Below are 17,342 nucleotides of genomic sequence, written 5' to 3' on the forward strand. Positions count from 1 at the left end.
CAATCACCAGTCTACCACCACTTCAGAAAAACCTTCTTCTAATGCGCAAGCCCCAGGGTTTTTTTTTGCCTATGTGAATTAGAGGAAAGTATAGCACCAACGTATGGCTAAGTAACATGACACAATCTTCATATCTGAATTATTAACCTTACCTGTTACTTACGCTGTTTCAAAGAAAAGTAACCTTCACTACAGGGGAACTAATTCCTCATTTTTTCATGTACATATTGATACAGAGGACAGGTCCTTAGGCAGCTGGTGACAAAGGTCATACTATGGTCAGTCCCTTGTGACTAACCTGCTTGGGTAGATGTGGGCCCTGGAAAAGCCTGGAAATCAAGAGTGGGAATTAAACAAAGGTGCCCTAAGGTATTCATAGTTTCACTCTCCAAGTCTGCACACTCTTCAGAGCAGTCACCACCCAGCTCAACAAGGCTCTGATTCTGGCCACCTTTCTTTAGCTGCCTAGTGCCTCAGCTGGAAGTTAGTCACTACTCCACCCCCACTCTGCAGTATGCAAAAAGAATTGGGCTACTCCATGAGGCCAGACCAGCATATAAAATGGATACACCAAATTAAATTATCTCAGGATATATGTAACACATACAAAAAAAACCCAAACTAACCCAGCAAATACATACCACTGTGAAAATTTTACTTTGACATCCATATGCTGCTGTGGTGTACTTCAAACAGCAGTTAGTGCAGCACTTGCAGTTATTTCAGATCCATATCTGATTTTTTACTCTTCCAAAGTTAAGCTCAAGGCAATGTCTCAGACACAGTTAAAAAAAAAAAAGGCAAAGCAAAAATAAAAATTGCAACATTTCCCTGTAAACTTTCTCCAACTTAATCCTGAGAAAGCAGGAAGAAACTCTTGTGTCTCTTCCTAAAGTTTTTGGGTTTTTTTTTTAAGACACTACATACGGCGTAAGCCACTGTCAGGCCAAATGGACCTTTAGGCCTCAGGTAAGTATTACTGTACCCAAAAGGGTATTGAAATGTCTTGATGCTGTGCTGGGAACAGAACGTAGGAATGTAAAGAGGTTCTAACAAATCTCTAAATGCCCTAACAAGTATGTGTATTCAAGGGTAGATGGAATGGGACACTGAGGGAGCAGGGGAGTCCACCCAGCAGCACTGCATTATACCGCGAGCCTGTTGTGTCATTACAGTTTTATCCCGACACACCCATATTTACAGCACACCATGTACTGTACAATTCACAATGCCAAGAAACTCAACATATCTAATCTGGCAGAAAAAAGAAAGTCATATCAGGTTAATCCAATTCTTAAATTGCACAACTTTGAAGAGCCAATAGGAAAACAAATCTTCCCCTCGCTTGTGCTCCCCTCCATTTCTCCTCCCAACACACATACCCTGCCACAACCTACTTTTCCTCTTTGATCCCTCAACATTTTTAGCCCACTCTCACTGTCCCTTGTTTCTCATTCACTTCTAACCCACCTCCACCCCAGCCCCGGGTTGGCAGAGTGGAAAGTTACGCCGAAGAGAGCAAGCCGTAAAAGGCAGCTTTGTGCACAGCACTCCAGCCAAAACACACTGGGAAGAATGAATGGCAAGAAGCATACACAAGGTCACTTGGACACCTGCCCACATGTGATACTGCAATAATTGTGATAAGATAACAGGCCTCAAATTTGAATTTGGCTGACTGCAAGGTAGTTTCAAACAAAGCAGCAGAGCTGGGGTACTTCTGCTGAGGAAGAGGATATAGCAAGGTTGCATAAAAGTTCAGAAAATTTGTAGGTAAAATAATTGTGCTCGACTTCGAAGAGGATCAAGATCGTTCCATTGCCTGGGTTCAGTGCTTTCAAGTTCTTGTCTACAAACCTTAAAGCTGGGTTTCTAACTTCTTTTTTAAATGCAAACCTTGGAATCTCATATAATCACAAGACTCCAGGAGCTGAGGATTTTAAAAGAAGAACAATGATGGAAAAAGTTTTTGACAGCCCCCCCGCCGCCCAACACACACTAAACCAATTCAACCTGGTTTCGTGCAGCTTCGTTTCTCAAAGTGAATCGACATCTCATGGTGTCTAAAAGGGTGTCAGCTTTCTCAGAAGCATTTCACACAGATCAGGCATTTTAAAAGTCTCATGCAAATTCTCTGATGGAGAAAATGCACATTTACATTACCATTCTTCCTGCTCAGTAACATATTCCCACCCTATCCACTCATCTATTTTCGTAAAATTTAAGGAATGTAATTATTTTTTTTCAAAATCACAACTTTATTGCCACATTTGGTTAAAGTTGGCCAATATATTAAAAAATCATGAAGCAGGAACATGCAAGAGGCCGCACACACCTAGCATGAGTGGATATGCTTTGTTTTCATAGCAAACCAGGTGAAAAAAAAAATATATCTCAACGCTCATCTTTCACAGCAAGCAACAGAGCTGCAAGAGTTACATACATAAAAGAGCCAAACGCCCCACGCTGCAACGAGGGGCCGTAGCTGCAGGGATTATAGACGTCAGTAACATCTATATTTCCACTATGCAGCACAAAGAAAGAGGGAACAGTGGTACGTCTGATTGCTGCAGGGTCCTTCAAATTAAGTCAGTTTAACCCTCTCTGTTTTGATAAGGAACAGGATTTGGTTTTGAGTGCTTAGTTCCTACTTACTAAGCATTAGAGGCTAAGCACACAGCTGTTTAAGCAGACTTCTTGTTGGAGTAGGAATAATTTCCAAGTGTTGAAATGGTGAGTTTGTAAAAATGACTAAACTGTTTTAAGTCATCTCCTCTGTTTCAATGCAGCCCTCTCGCTTTGAGCCTGTGTTTTATATTCTGCAGCCTTGAGTAACGTACTCCTCTACAAGAAGGCTTAGTGCTATTATTTCAGTAACCTTGCTGTGCTAAAAATATTGACTGGTCCGTCAAACGGAGTTCTGCAGAAGTATTTTGTATTTAGAAGTTTCACAGTTTTATTGTTCCTTCAGTTTTTCAAAATACAATCTACAGTTTCCTTTCTCATCTCCTTAGAATCTCAAGTTATAAGCAGTTACTAATGGGACGACATTTAATTTCTGGTTTGAGTGCTTTTGTCTGTAACATGATTGCAAGTTACCAGGTCGGCTCAACTATAGCAATGATGTCCACATACTAGAATTAAGTAAATGGGGAGCCCTGCAAGCATGTAAAAAAAATAACTGCCACATGAAGTAATGGATCTTGCTACGGACAGAGAACCTTTTTCATTCATTTGTTTATTAAATTCAGGAGTACCAACCAGTTCTGTAATGAATTACTTAATCTTTGACCTATTGTCCGCAGCTATGTTCCAGAACAAAAAATTTATAGCAAGCTGAGCTCCCTAGGGCTAATTAGAAAAGAACTTTTTTTTTTTAAAAAAAAAAAAACCCAACATTCTCCATGCTCAACACATCTTTTGCAAACAATGCATTTTTGCCTCTGCTTATACACCTACATATCTAAGGATGACATTTTGTTACTGAGGAGTTGTTGCTGTAGTTCACTCTAGCATCTGCCTGTAGTAAATGCATTGATCTGCGAGTTCCTGTCAAGTTTTGTTTCAGTAACAATCTAGATTTGTTTTCCAGTTAATAAGGACCTGAGTTTAGTAGGACCCTAATGCAATTTGGATTTTTTATTTCCTCCTACAGATGGCCATACACCAAAAATACAAGCAAAGAGCTTCAAGATCCTCAGTGGCTGTTTTCATTAGACAGCAAATAATATGAACAAGACAACACTAGCAGTAAGATGAAGAGCTAAAGCTGTTTCTCTCAAAACCGAGCGGAGAACCCTGAAGCAAGAGCATGCCACATCAGACAAGTTAAGCAATGGCGTTGGATGGTATACAGTGAAACTCCGGGCCAAATTTAACCCTGGCAAGATTTACTTCAGGGGACGGGACAGGGAAGTGTAACTGTGCAACAGCTTTAAGCATGTCAGAAATGTGAGAGGTTGAACATTCATTTAAAACCTGATAGATAGCACCTCAGTTACGGAAAGCTGAAGTGCTATGAAGAGCCTTAGCAGAAAAGGAATGAGAAAGGGAGGAAAGAAAAAAAGAAAGAAGTGCGCAACACACGCTGCCTTACCTACCTGTGTTAGCTCTCCTTACATTAGCTATGAAGCTCTCAGGACCAAATCCAGCTTTGTGATAAATACACAGTTTCTTTAATGCCATTTGTTCATTTTTTTTTTTTAAAAGGTGATACAAGCTACAAAATCTGTTTGTCATCCATTCATTTTGACACAGTTGTGCATTTCATGTTCATTTGCTATACCAACTCATGTATACCTTACTCCATTAAATGGAGTAGATTTGAAGTTTAAGTAATGCGTTTTTTTACAGAGCTTTCATTATTTACTTAATGTAAGAAGAGATCAAACCACATTTTTTCTTGAATAGAACTTAGTTGAAAGATTCTTTTCTGATCATCACACTCTTCCGTGGAATTCAGACAAAACGTTAAAAACATTTTATTTGTTATGAAAGAAGGAAACTTATGATCATGTTTGTGTGATGTAAATACAAAGAAGCTCCACAGCGTACTGCCAGCCAACCAAGCTTCTGATTTAGTAATGCTCTGAAGTCCTCTTTACCAATGATGACTATGTCCTTTCAACCTGAGAAAATTCCACTGGCACAGTGAAAGCTGTCTGGTCCCCTTAAAAAAAAAAAAAAAAAAAAAAACAACCCAAAAAAAAAAACCAACCCAGAAAGATGAATGACAAGAGAGTGAATGGTGACATTTTGCTGCTCCACCTAGGAGCTGATGGAGAGCAGTCAACAAGCTGCTTGCCTGCTGAGCAATACTGAAATCAAAAAGACCACATGAGGAGCAAAGTACTCATTGCTGAGATTAATTGGACAGAATCTGGCCACTGCTAGCTCCCACAATTGCCAATCTGCTGTCATATAAATATGTAGAAATTGAACAATTTAATGTGTTTCCTAGTAGCTTCATCTAACCAGATATTATCAATGTCTTTTTCAGATACATCTTGTGATGAGGTCTTCTCTCTTAATTATAACATATTTTTTTATGAAAGACTTCAGGGTCTAGTTGCCTCTTAAAAATCAAGTCACTGCACTAAGGAATCCTTCAATCAAACACTCTCCAGTACACTTTGAGATGGAAAGCAAGGCTCTGAGAACGACACTGTCCTTTTTCTAAGTAATTGCAATAAGTTCAACAGTCAGCTTGAAACAGCTTTCTAAGGGGAAAAAAAAACAACAAAAAAACAACCCTTCTTGTTCCCTCTGTGTATCCTCTTCCCAACACTGGATAGCCCTCACTTGCCTAAGTAGCTCTATCCATGTGGAAAGCACTACACTGGATGAGAACTGCAGAGTCAGGCCAGGTATACAGCATAAAGTACAGCATAAAATCCAAGATGTTTCATACTGTTTACTGTTTGAACTCTGAATTAACTTCAAGTTCTTTCATGCAGTCAAGCAATTATTTAACCAATAATCAACCTTTAACAGTGAATATTAAAATTAGATCTCTTGAAGGAGACACAGTGTTCTTGCTTCTAGCATTAACAAGGCTTGTGCGTTCAGCACTTTTTTCCCTGTTATCATGTGACAGGCTATTTTTAATATTTGCCTGAATATATTTTGCATCTTCCTTTGATCCAGAAAGCAGTTTCGTGAGGCTTGTCTGCATATTGCATTTCCCTTGCCGTGGCAGTCCAGAGCTAAGCTTTTCCATTTCACTGCAATTTCGGCATAGGCTGGTAATGGCAGGAGCACACAGCCGTGCGCGCGTGCCTGCTGCTCTAGCAAAAGCCATGCTGAGCAGGCTGCACAGGGGACTGCCACGTGCCTAAAGCACATGGTCATGCAGGCAGCAGCCATCCAGAGCCTCACGTGAGAGTCAATGTGAAGAGCAGCTCTCAGCACCAGCCTGCCTGACGGTTTAGCTGGTCATTCCCATGTTGTCACGTGGGAGAACAAAGGTCAGGAAATTCCCAGCTCCTCTTGGTGCTGGAGGTAGAGTCCTTCAACTCTAAGAGAGGGGGCTCATGCAACACCTAGTAACTGCTTATAAACAATGATTAAAGGTTAGGAGAGGATTCCACATACAAGCTGGCTGCTGGGAATGCTGTCCTTCACACTACGAAGGCTGTGCTGGAAGAGGAGGTCACGTTAAGAAACACAAGGCAAGGAAGGCTGCAATAAAGGGAGTGTGCACACACACCCTTTTTTGTGGGCTGCCCCCTTCACCGAGTCATCCCCAGAACACAACTGAGAGCCTGGATAGAGCAAGAACAAACCTCTCCCAGTTGGCTGCCGTGCCTATCACGGAAAAAAAAAAAAAAAAAAAACGTTAAAAAGAAAATGCCAAAAACCACCCAATCACACCTAGTGTCAATCATTACAGTTCAGATCTGCGTTAAGTAGTAAAAGGTAATGGACACTGCGCTCTAGAAGAACTCTCTCAGCTGAATAAATAAAACATGTCATTTAATAAAAATCTTAGTGTTCTTGGGGGGATGGGAGGTGTAAGTACACTTCAAATGGAAACAGTTTTCAGGTTTTTGATTAATATAGCCCTAGTTTTTTGGTTTTTTTCCAAACTGAAAGTGAAGACTTGCCGATATGACACATACACATATTTCCACAGCAAATTACAAAGTCTGCTTTTCTTTTTTTCTTTCTTTAAATAATTTGGCAGATCCTTTGCAAGTAGTCTAAGGCACCCAGCCATCCAGGCAACACAGACTGAAAACCACTGTCATAGGAACGCAAAGAATGAGGGAGTTTTTTTTTTTTCAAAGCCTCCGACAGCCCTATCCTCCTTAAGCAGCACGGTCATAAAAACACATGGGTTATCACTGTGTCAGCAACATCCCCATGGCACAGCCCTACAGCTAAGGCTTTGGTGGCAAATAGAAAATTTGGACCTAAACCACAAAATCCCCTAAACCTTCTAATTAGGGTCTTCCGCCAGACTTAGCTGATGCTTCTGAACTCTGAATTCACTCTGTTCAAACTCTTTACAGTAGCTGCCCCATTCACCCAAACAAGACACACACAGGGAAAAAGACCACAGGTAACAGCAACCTCGCTTTTACATACAGACACCTACAAATACTGCCAATTTCCTTAAAGGACTCCACTGTTAAATGAAGATCTACATTTCACCAAAAAAACTGGCAAAAGACAACAGGGGTCTGCAACAGATGAATAACCATAAAAATGCATTCGCAGTAACAGGTTACTTCAAAACCTAGCTTTATAAAACATCCATAGTCTTTCTCAGAAAAAAGATTTCACCAAACTAACCGGGGGGGGGAATCTGTGAGGATTTTGTAATATCATGTCTACTGTCAGGGTCAGCTCAGCTTTGCTGAGCCTGATGACACTTCTCAATGAATGCCAATGCAGATTTCCAGATTTCTTCCAGAGATAGTATAGAATACATATTTGGGCAATACAATTAGCTTCTAAAGGCAGATAAGGATTGTATTTCAACATATACACAAACATAAATCATCTTACGCCATTCTTCTACAGACCCTCTATGTCTGAAATAGATCATGTACGAACATGAGCCACTTCTGGTGTTCCACGTGCATGTGTACATCCTCCTCTGTATACAATACATGCAGGCACAGGAGTTTTGACCAACTGCCTGTGATAACGCTGATGCTAAATGCTGCAGAGCCATTTAAAATACAGGTAGAAGCAGTACAGAATTTGACCCTTCCTTCAGCCAGAGTCCACACGCTCAAACAGGCTACCGTTGTTAAGACAAAATTCAGGACACAAAACTGAAGTATTTTCAGAATTACTATCCCCTAGAAAATTCAGTTTTGCTAAAAATTGTAAGATAACATGGAAGTAATTATTATTGAAATTGTATACTTTATACTATCTGTTCTTGGGTTTATTATAATAATACAAATCACAACAGCCACGCATACTGGAACAGTAGCTCATCAACTAAAAGAACCTTTCTTCATCTGACAGGTTTAAAAATGTATTTTAAAAGTCTTAAGATATATTAACTAAAAGGTTCCACTATAATAATTTTAACATTTACCTCCAGATTAACTTTCATATTTCAAAGCAGCACATTTGCCTTGGCATTCTTATGACAACCTTAAATGCTCACATTTACTTTTACTGAAAATTTGTTTTTTAAAATATGTCTTATTTTAAAACTTGCTCAAATGCTAAACTCTAAGATGATCTTATCTTCAAAACAGATTGTCAAAGATTTTTTACACAACAGCACATAAAAATATCAACAACTTGAAGATAAACCAGACTACTGTCAATTAAGTCACAGTACTGATCAGTAACAGGGGGGGAAATACTATTTTAAGAAACAGAATGACCTCCCTTTTAAAAAAGGCATTTAACAAAAAAAAAAATATATTATTCTTAAAGCAAGACAGCATTAAGGAAAAATACCTGCAAATTCAGATGTTTGATCCTATCCCCAAGAGACATGACTTCTTTTACAACAGTAAAAAAACATACAGACTTCCTAGTGGGGAAAATCTGTAACTCTGAGCTGCAAACAGCTCAGGAAAAACTAAAAAAAAAAAAAAAAAAAAAATAAAAAAAAAAAAATCAATGAGTTGAAAAGTCATGCGGACAGTTGCTTACAAACAAAATCTGACAGGTGATCGTTAAAAGCCTAGCTCATAACCAGGCTCCTCTGAAACAAAGAACGAGGACAGATTATCTGCTTTTAATTTTATGTGTGCATATGCGACAGAAAATGGGGTAGCATATATGCACTATTTTTAAAAACTGGCTCAGAAAAAGCAAGGGGTTTTTTATATTCCGCTCTTGCCAACTCCAAATATATTTTAACTACGGAAACCCTTATAAGTTATTAGTTCACTGTGAAATGCCTTGAAACCAAAATACAAAACAAAGTCAAATCCACATAAAGTAAAAGTAAGTAAATGAAATCCACAACTAAACAAACACTTCTGACTTAGGGCCAAAGAGTCTGTTGACAGGTTTGGGGTGTTCTGGGGGTGTTTTATTTCTTTTTAATGAGAAAGAAATGTTGCAGACTTGTAAGACTGTTTCATCCTGCTCCACAACTTTTGTCCTTCTATTTATTTATTTTGCCTCCTTATCAGATGATTCTGACAATGACTTCGCACGCTGAGCATGGCAAATGATCAAGTAGAAGGGAGAGGAGCGGTTTCCTGCTCCCAAGAGCACACGTTGCTCTAGCGGACCTCGTGTGAGCAGAAGAGCACAATAAATAAGTCACCCTTGGCCTTTTTATTTTATTTTTCTTTAAGAAAAAAAGGCAAAGCTCCATGTTTTCCAAACTTCAATGTTGACACTATTCCACTGACCATGACCTCAGCCATGCTGGTGTCAAGCCAGCGCAGTTATTCTGGATTCATACTAGTATCTTACAGCGATGATTTCAAATGCTAATAAACTAATAGAAGACTTCCACTGACATTGAACGGGTCTAACTTGTGCATTACAATCAGAACTTGGACTCCGTGATGTTCTCTGCCTACAGCTTAAGGTGACTATAGATGCAAGTTATCAGCTCAGGTCAGAGTTACACTTTGTTTATGCTAATTTATGCAAGATTATAATACAGTTCCAAAATGTAGTTCATGCCCCATGTACTGTGGCAAATTTTACTTTGCTCAATAGAGAATAAGATTACAACCAAAATTTCAAACAGGAAGCATTGTCTTTAAGTTTAAACTTCAAAATAATTGCTCACTCCTGTGTTCTTACATCAAATATTGGCCAAAGGAATATTCCCTTTCACAGTCCTTCTCCCTTTTCATTTAATACCATCGCATCTATGCATTACTATGCCCTTTGTGGTCTTTTTACTTGCAAATAGCTAGGCTATCAACATGGAACTGAAGGTAGGCAAGTTTCCTTGGAATTCCCACAGCTTCCTTATATATTTAAACAAAAATCCCTACAGAGCAACTTTGCAATAACTAGAGCTACTATTTTTATTTTTTGGAGTGTAAGTGACTTGATTCCTATCAGCCCTCTCTAAGCTGCCTGTCAACCATACAGGGAGAGGTAGTGATTTACACTGGGGAGGAGGGCTCATGCCAAAATGCACAGGAAGTTCTTAGGGCTGATTTACCTGGTCTGACGGGGCTCTGCATGCAGTTCTGCGACACCATGCCTGGATGGACTGAAGTAGAAGCCCTGCTGCTGAGGTCCATGACAGAAGGTGATGCTGAGGTAGCTTGCTGGAGACCTGACTGGTGTGGGCTGTGCTCATGCTGGTTTGGGCTGGGTGGAATGCCATTTTCTGACAGGAATTCTTCCAGGTCCATGTATTCCAACTGGAAAGTGTCTCCATCGTATGGCAGTGTCTTGTCCCATAATGTTGGACCCAAGAAAGCTGACTGAGGGACTGTGGTACTGGTGCTGTCATCGTCTAACTTCTTCTCTTTGTCTTTTTCTTTACCGAATGCTTAAACAAAACACATAATAAAGAGATAAGAGCTGAGTAATTAAAATACTAGCTACTACTACTTCAATTATTTCTCCTGCACTCTCACATGGTAAGAAATGAATACTCTCTTCATAAAAATAACTCCTTTGATGCATTCCATTTAATAGAGAATTGAAGGATCACGCCAACTGAGCACCTTGCTGGATCCCACTGCAGTTTTGAGATTTTCCTCTATTTTTAGTTAACAACTGCACTGCATGCATGGCTTTGAGTATCAGCTTCAGTGAGTATTCAACAGACATAACAGTGGGTATTTAAGTTAAAGCAAACTGGGAGATGTTGCTGTATTCTGCTGAAAAGGAACAGTCTTAACCTAAAATCTCCGTAAGTTATTATCCTGTCATACTTCACAATTAAAGTCCCAGTGCTGCTAGTCCTTACAAAAGGAAAGCAGTCCTCAAATTCGGTACTTCTTAACATTACTAACTTAAAACAGTGGTGAAGTCTGACAGAATATGTATTTTGATGTGCACAAGAGCTAATGAAAAATTCAAAAGTAGATGCAAAGAAAAAAAAAGTTAAAACGATGCATCCTACTCATTCCTACAGTATTCAGTGACTTCAGCACACACTTTTTGACGGAAACATCTGGTCTGTCTACAAGACTTGCAAGAATCTGAACCAATAAAGCTTTCTGTCAACTACCGTGCCTTCTTAACGTTTTATTTTTAACCACATGCAACAACCCTGATGAAATCCTGCGAGCTGCTTCATGATGAAACATAAACGATAGAAAAAGCCTTGGCGCTCTGCAAGATCTTTCATAAGGTTTTTTTTTTTTAACGCGCATTTGATTCATTAGAAATACAAGGTGCAATGATGTCCGCACTGCCTTAGCTTTCCAGAAAAGTTGAAACTTTCTACTGTTAAAACGCTTTTCGGTGTTTTTTAACCGGCGGGCAGGACGTAGCCGCTGGCCGCCCCGAGGGGAGGCTGCGGCAGGAGCAGGGCTCGGGCTGGGGGGCCCCACCGCTCTGTGCCCCCCCCCCCCCACTCCACCCAACACTTCGCCCGAGGCAAATCGCGCCCTTTAATTTATTTTTCCAGGCGGCCGGAGCCGTCCCCGCGGTGGCTCCGCAGCGGCGATGGAAAAACCGAGCGTCTTCCTTCAGGTCAGGGCGACGGCGCTCGTCGCTCACCGCCTAATACCCTCACCGAAACCGTCCCGTTACTTAATCGCCTTGAGGAGGTCGGAGGGAGGGAGGAGGAAAGGGAAAGCAAGGCAGCGGTCCCTCAGGTGACAGCAGGATGGGGGCCGCCATTTCGGGGCGCCTGCCCTCACTGGGCCGGGCTGTGAGGGGGCCCGCGGGGGGCAGAGCTGGCCCCGGGGGGCCGGGGGAGAGACGGCTGTCCGGGGAAGCCTCACCGTCTTCGTGAGCGAGCGGCAGCTTGAGCGGGTTTTCCAGCAGGGACTTCAGCACCCCGTAGGTGGGAGGTAGGAAGGTGGGGTTCAGCGGGAGCGGCCGCGACATGGTGGGCTTTCCCTCGGGGCAGCTGCGCGGCAGCGGTTCCTTCCCCTTCCTCTCGCGGCGCCGCTAACGAAGCGCGGTGCAATGGGTGGGGAGCCGAGCCGAGCCCCGCTGGCAAGGGGCGCCTGGAGGCCGCCGGAGCAGGGGGCGCGGGAGAGGCTCCTCCGCCGCGCAACTCCTCCGCCGCCGCCGCTCCCGCCGCCCGCTCTGCGCCGCGCGCCCCGGCCGCGCGCCCATGTGCAGGCGCTGCCGGCGCTGACGTCAGGCGCGGCACGGCACCGCCATTGGCGCGGGGGGTGCGGCGGGCGGCCCCGCCTCCCCTCGCCCCGCCTCCCCTCCGCGTCCCCCCCCCCCGCCACCGGCACGCGCGGCGGCCGTTACCCGCGGCGGGACGGAGGCGACGGGGCCGGCCCGTGCGCGGGGGGTGGGCGGGGCGAGCGGCCGCGCCGCTGTCCCCGCCCGCCGGGAGCCGTCTCCCCGGTAACCGGTAGGAACGTTCATGGGCCTGAATGTTTGACCCCGCTGGGTGCATCCGAGCGTGAGGGCGGCGGAGGGACCTGAGGGAGCCGCGCCGGCCGCCGTGTGAGGAGTGGCGGCCGCCGGCGTGCACGGCGGGGCAGCGAATGGGGGGGTTTATCCATTTCTACGGGAACCGGTTCTTGGGCTGTGCGCGTTTTGTTTTGGAGCCACACGGCTCTTCATACGTCTCATTTCCGTAAGCAGACTGCTTCTCTCCGCAGTTAGCGAGATAAACCAGGGTGAGGTGGCTGCCACCGCTAGCAGGGTTCCCGCTATCTTGTCCCAGTCGTGTGTCTGAGGGGCTTTCCCCTCTACTTGCAAAGATCCTCCTGGCAAGTGCGGTTGACTTTCCATCCACCTAGGCCTTCAGCTCCCCTCTCAGGAAGTGAGCCCTGCCTGTGTGTACTGTTTAAGAACTGCACACGTGCTGTAGTAACTACCACCCGTCAGTTACTTGCAGGCATTTGTATCTCCCTGCTCCGCATTTTTGGATGGCATTTTGCAAAGCTTTCCCATCTGTAGTTGTTACGTGTTCCTCAGAGTCAGTTCTTTTACCATTAACAAATATAAGTCATCATAAATACTCACTGTAAGTAAATAAAGGTAAACTATGTACATAAACTTTTAGTTGCGGTGCCCAGGATTTAGAAATAAAAGCTGTCTGGGGAACAGAAGGCTGCCGTGAACAGTTATGTTCTCCCCTTATGTATCCGTCTATAAATATGCGCACCGACTAGTGTCTGGTCAAATGATTCAACTTAAAACAAGCAACTAATCAAAGTCCAAAGTACATGCAAATCAATAAAATTGCACTGGCACAACCAAAACCTGAAGACTGGCAATTGTAACTGTCAGGCCCTTCAGAACCAGAGACAGCGTAACATTAACGTATTTACGGCAAAACTGGGCAGGGGTTATGGAAGAAATGTCAAATGCCGCAGAGGTGGCATGGTTCGTGGCTGGAGGGGCTTCGAGCAGCAGTGTGACAGCAGCAGCACAGTAGTTTTTAAGTCACCTACCCAGAAAAAAGCCCTAGATTATTAAGTGATTGTACACATACCAACGTTGCCTCAGACAGCCAAATTGCTAGTTACAGGAAACCTTTAATTACAGAGATACAGAGTGAGTGATGCAAAGATTAGGGCAACAAGCAATTGGCAGTCCTTATGCAGATGTGATATGGAATGTTTTTTCTATGCAGTATAAAGAAAAAAAAAAGGATACATTTAGGAGATTTGGTAAGAAGACAAAACAGAAGATGTGGAAGTAATGGGGATATTGGGAAACATTAGTAACAAACAAGGGTGCTTAGGGATGTAATGAAGCTCAACTTGAGCAGAACTGCTCACGTTTTTATGGTTGTTGACCATTACAGACAAAATATACTCGACAAAAAAGAAACAGCATTTTCAGTGCAGCAGAATGACAGGAAAACGGCTCTGTTTCACTGCTTGACATTGAACAGGATACATTATGTGTAGAACTGTGCAAGCCTGGAACCTCACGAAACAACCAGACACTGAGGACTGCATACAGTTACAGACCCTGCATTCCCAACATGCAGGAGCTGGGAATTTCCTGGGTGAGAAAGCTGAAACAAGTCTCCCCAACACACGTACCAGCCAGAAGAGCTGAAAAAAGTACCTGAGTACGATGCTCGAGCTGTTGGTTTCAGTCTCACACTACAAGAGGAGCAGTAATTTAACTCCAGCCTCGCCACACAGGCAGCTGAAATAGCCAGGCTGTCAGAACACTGAGTTGTTTCTGAACAGGAGCGCTGCGTGCGCCCGTGAGTTACTGATTTTCACTGGCTACGCTTTTCCAAAGGTGGTCCCCAGTTCCTTCATGATATTTTGACCACTGGCTGACCTCACACGCTACACCCCAGGTAACTCTAACACAACCTAAACAGAGCTAATGGTACACTGGCTGTATTTCTATATTTTCCAACTAAAATACCATTTGTTGGTATGTATTCTTAGCTCAGCATTCACTCAGAAAAATGTTTATTTTATGGCTTATGAAGGACTATGACAGCTACTTAGTTTTTGTGTAGAAAATATCTTGATTGGCCCCACTTAAAAAAAAAAAAAAAATCTCAGCCAATGTTTATGCTTCTGCCCCAGTGTTTTCATCACGGAAATTTATACAGCCCAAAGATCCTATTTTTTCAAATCAAGTACACATGTGATACTATATCATTTTTAATTTTTTTAAAAAATGTAGTTATTTTCTTTAGTAAAGACAGTTTTGTAAAGTTTTTAAACTCAAAAAGCCTTTACATTTTTAAGGGGTCCTTCTACCGGCAGGCCAAGCATGCCAGGATTAGCAGCCCGTGTGGGCTGCAGGACAGCGCAGACCCACGCAACCGGGCTGGAGGAAGCCTGGCTGCCGCGGCCCTGTGCCCTTCCCACCAGCGCAGGCGTTGCCTCGGGAGTTCGCACCAGTGCTCTGAACACAAATGGACTTTGATGAATGCAGAGCAGTTGATGCACTGATTGGATTTTCTTTCCTCTTTTTTTTTTTTTTTTTTGAGTAGGAAGACTTACAAACAGGCATCTGCAGAGCTTCACGCCCAGCACTGCACGCTGCCCAGCTGCTCGAGGTGGAAGCAGCCCCGGGGCCGAGCCCGGTGTGAGCGCGGGGCCTCTCCCGCTCTGCTCCCCAGGAGCGCTCCCCCACTCGCAGCCGGGGCCGACACCCGCATACCCGCGGAGGGCTGAGCTCGGCACCGCTGGCGGCAGGGACGCCGTAACGGCGGGCCCGAGGGCTCCCCCACGGCCCGCTGCCCTGTGGGGCTGAGCGGGGCTCCCCACGGCGGGAAAGCGCACCGGCGGCCACGGCCCCGCCCGCGCGCCGCCGTCACGCGGAGCTAGGGGGAAAGGCGCGCGAGGGCCGTCACGTGAGCGCGCGGGCTGACCTACTTTGAGCCAATGGCGGGGCGCGGGCGGCTCGCGCCCTCCCCCGTGCCGTCCCCGCGCGCTGCCCGCTGCGGGCGGGGCCCGGCGCGAGGAGCGGGAGGGCTCCGAGGGGGCGCGCGGCAGCGGCGCGCCCCGAGGTGACGCTCGAGTTCCGGACCGGCCAGCGCGGCTGCGCCGCCGCCTTCCCGCCTCGTGTCACCTCCCGTGACCCCGCCCTCGCCCGCGCGGCGGCACCGCGGGCTCCGGCGGGCCGTGCAAACCGTCTGCCCGTTACGGCAGAAGCGGCGCCCGTCAGAGCCGCAGCAGCACCGGCTCCGGTTGCCCCGCGGTGGGCGCGGGGCCTGCGCGGGCTTGAGCTGCTCACGGGGCACTGGGGGTTCGGAAATGGGACTGAGCCCGCCGTCGTTCAGCCGGCGGGAAGGCGGGAATCGCCCTGCACGCGTTTTCTGCTTCTGAGTCTACTCATATCCGTGCTTTTAAAAACTGAATAAAGATTTATCTCCCCCCTCACCCCCCCCCAAGAAAAAAAAGATATTTCGAATATGTTTTTAAAAGGAGGTACTGCTTGTTCTCAGAAAAAAAAAAAAAAACCAAAAACAACAAAAAGAAACCGAAAAACTTCAGTACAGTTAATAAGAAAGGTATTCACTGGTTTGTTGCAGTTCCCATTCTCTTATTTGCATAGCTTGTAACGGTAATTGGGAATTCTGTTACAAAATACTATCTGGAAACTAGTGCAGTTAAGAGTGCAGTTTTTCTTCCCCGGATAGAAAGTTTTCTTTAGATACTCCAGCCAATATGTTCTAGGGCACCTACTTGTGTTTTCTCCATGAACGCTGATAAAAAGCGTGCCAGGAGGACTGCAATAATCACAGCTCAGCACAAACGTCGATACTGAGAGACGGAAAGACAGCGGTGCTCCTGTGCTGGAAGATGGCTGTAGCCACATCATGGCTTGTAACCGAGAGCGCCACATGTATTTAAATACAGCTTTGGCTGAAGAATCCGGTCCTTTTCTCTGACCACCTCATCCCGTCCGAGGGCGCGACAGGAGCCAGTATTGCATGTGCAGTCTGAGAAACATCTCAAACCTGAGCATAACTTGCTCTGATCAGGTATGCGTACGGTCACAGCTGGACTGCCAGTGGCACTCCATTCCTCTGTTAGGTTGCTTTCTTTTAAATATGTCCTGTCTGGAGAAAAGAATTGCAAAAGTAGGGGGGAAGGATAACAAGCTACAAGGCTTGAGAGAGGATAAATAATGCAGGAGAACAGGCTTTTGGGTCAAGACACAGGACAGATAGGAAAAGCAAATGGCTTAGAGTACTGTAAATACCTACTGGTCTATCAACAGAGTGATCCCCGCCTGGGCTCTTTGGGAACCAAAACAATGGATGAAAGGATCACAAGATGCGGGGGGGGGGGGGGGGGGGGGGGGGGGTACAAAAACAAAAACAAAAAAAAACCACCAAACATAAACCAACAAAAAAAAAAACCAACACAAAAACCCCAAACTACCCAAAAAACAGAGGAGAGAATTTGAAGTTACTTCAAGATTCAGCCTTTGTTTTAGTTCTAATTTGTCCTCAACACAGTGAAACATTCCCAGATGGGTCTCAGTAACGGAACTTTTCCAGCTACACTATGTGATGCACAACTCGGAGGGGCATAAAAAGCCACACGAGTACTTTCAGATACCCACACCCTAAGCAGCAGCTTTTGAAGACAAAGTCGAGAAGCACCAAAGAGCAAAGCCTATCTCCCACTTCTTTCACCATCGTAGAGGTTCTGGAAGTAGCTTGGCTTAGTTTTCCAAGTGAAAGCTGCTACCAACAGTGCTGAATTACTTAAAAATTGATGTTTATTTTCCACGTGGTGTGCAGCTGAGCTGGCTGCTGTGGCTCCTCACAAGAGGAAAAATGCTTGTTGAATGAACCATGA

General features: G+C 44.6%; 1 protein-coding gene across 1 annotated transcript in view; it reads right to left on the reverse strand.

Annotated features, from left to right (window-relative positions):
- HLF (HLF transcription factor, PAR bZIP family member) overlaps window positions 1–12,167 on the reverse strand; it is a 36,643-nt gene extending 24,476 nt beyond the window's left edge. The window contains exons 1-2 of the mRNA XM_086762393.1: window positions 11,859–12,167; window positions 10,115–10,450 (exon numbers count right to left, since the gene is read on the reverse strand). Of these exons, the coding sequence (XP_086618519.1) occupies window positions 10,115–10,450; window positions 11,859–11,964 (442 nt within the window). The 5' untranslated portion in view covers window positions 11,965–12,167. The remainder of the gene's footprint in view (window positions 1–10,114; window positions 10,451–11,858) is intronic.
- Between the last annotated feature and the right edge of the window lie 5,175 nt (window positions 12,168–17,342).

The sequence above is a fragment of the Chlamydotis macqueenii genome, chromosome 18 (genome assembly GCF_036417535.1).
Source record: "Chlamydotis macqueenii isolate bChlMac1 chromosome 18, bChlMac1.mat, whole genome shotgun sequence".
Classification (NCBI taxonomy): domain Eukaryota; kingdom Metazoa; phylum Chordata; class Aves; order Otidiformes; family Otididae; genus Chlamydotis; species Chlamydotis macqueenii.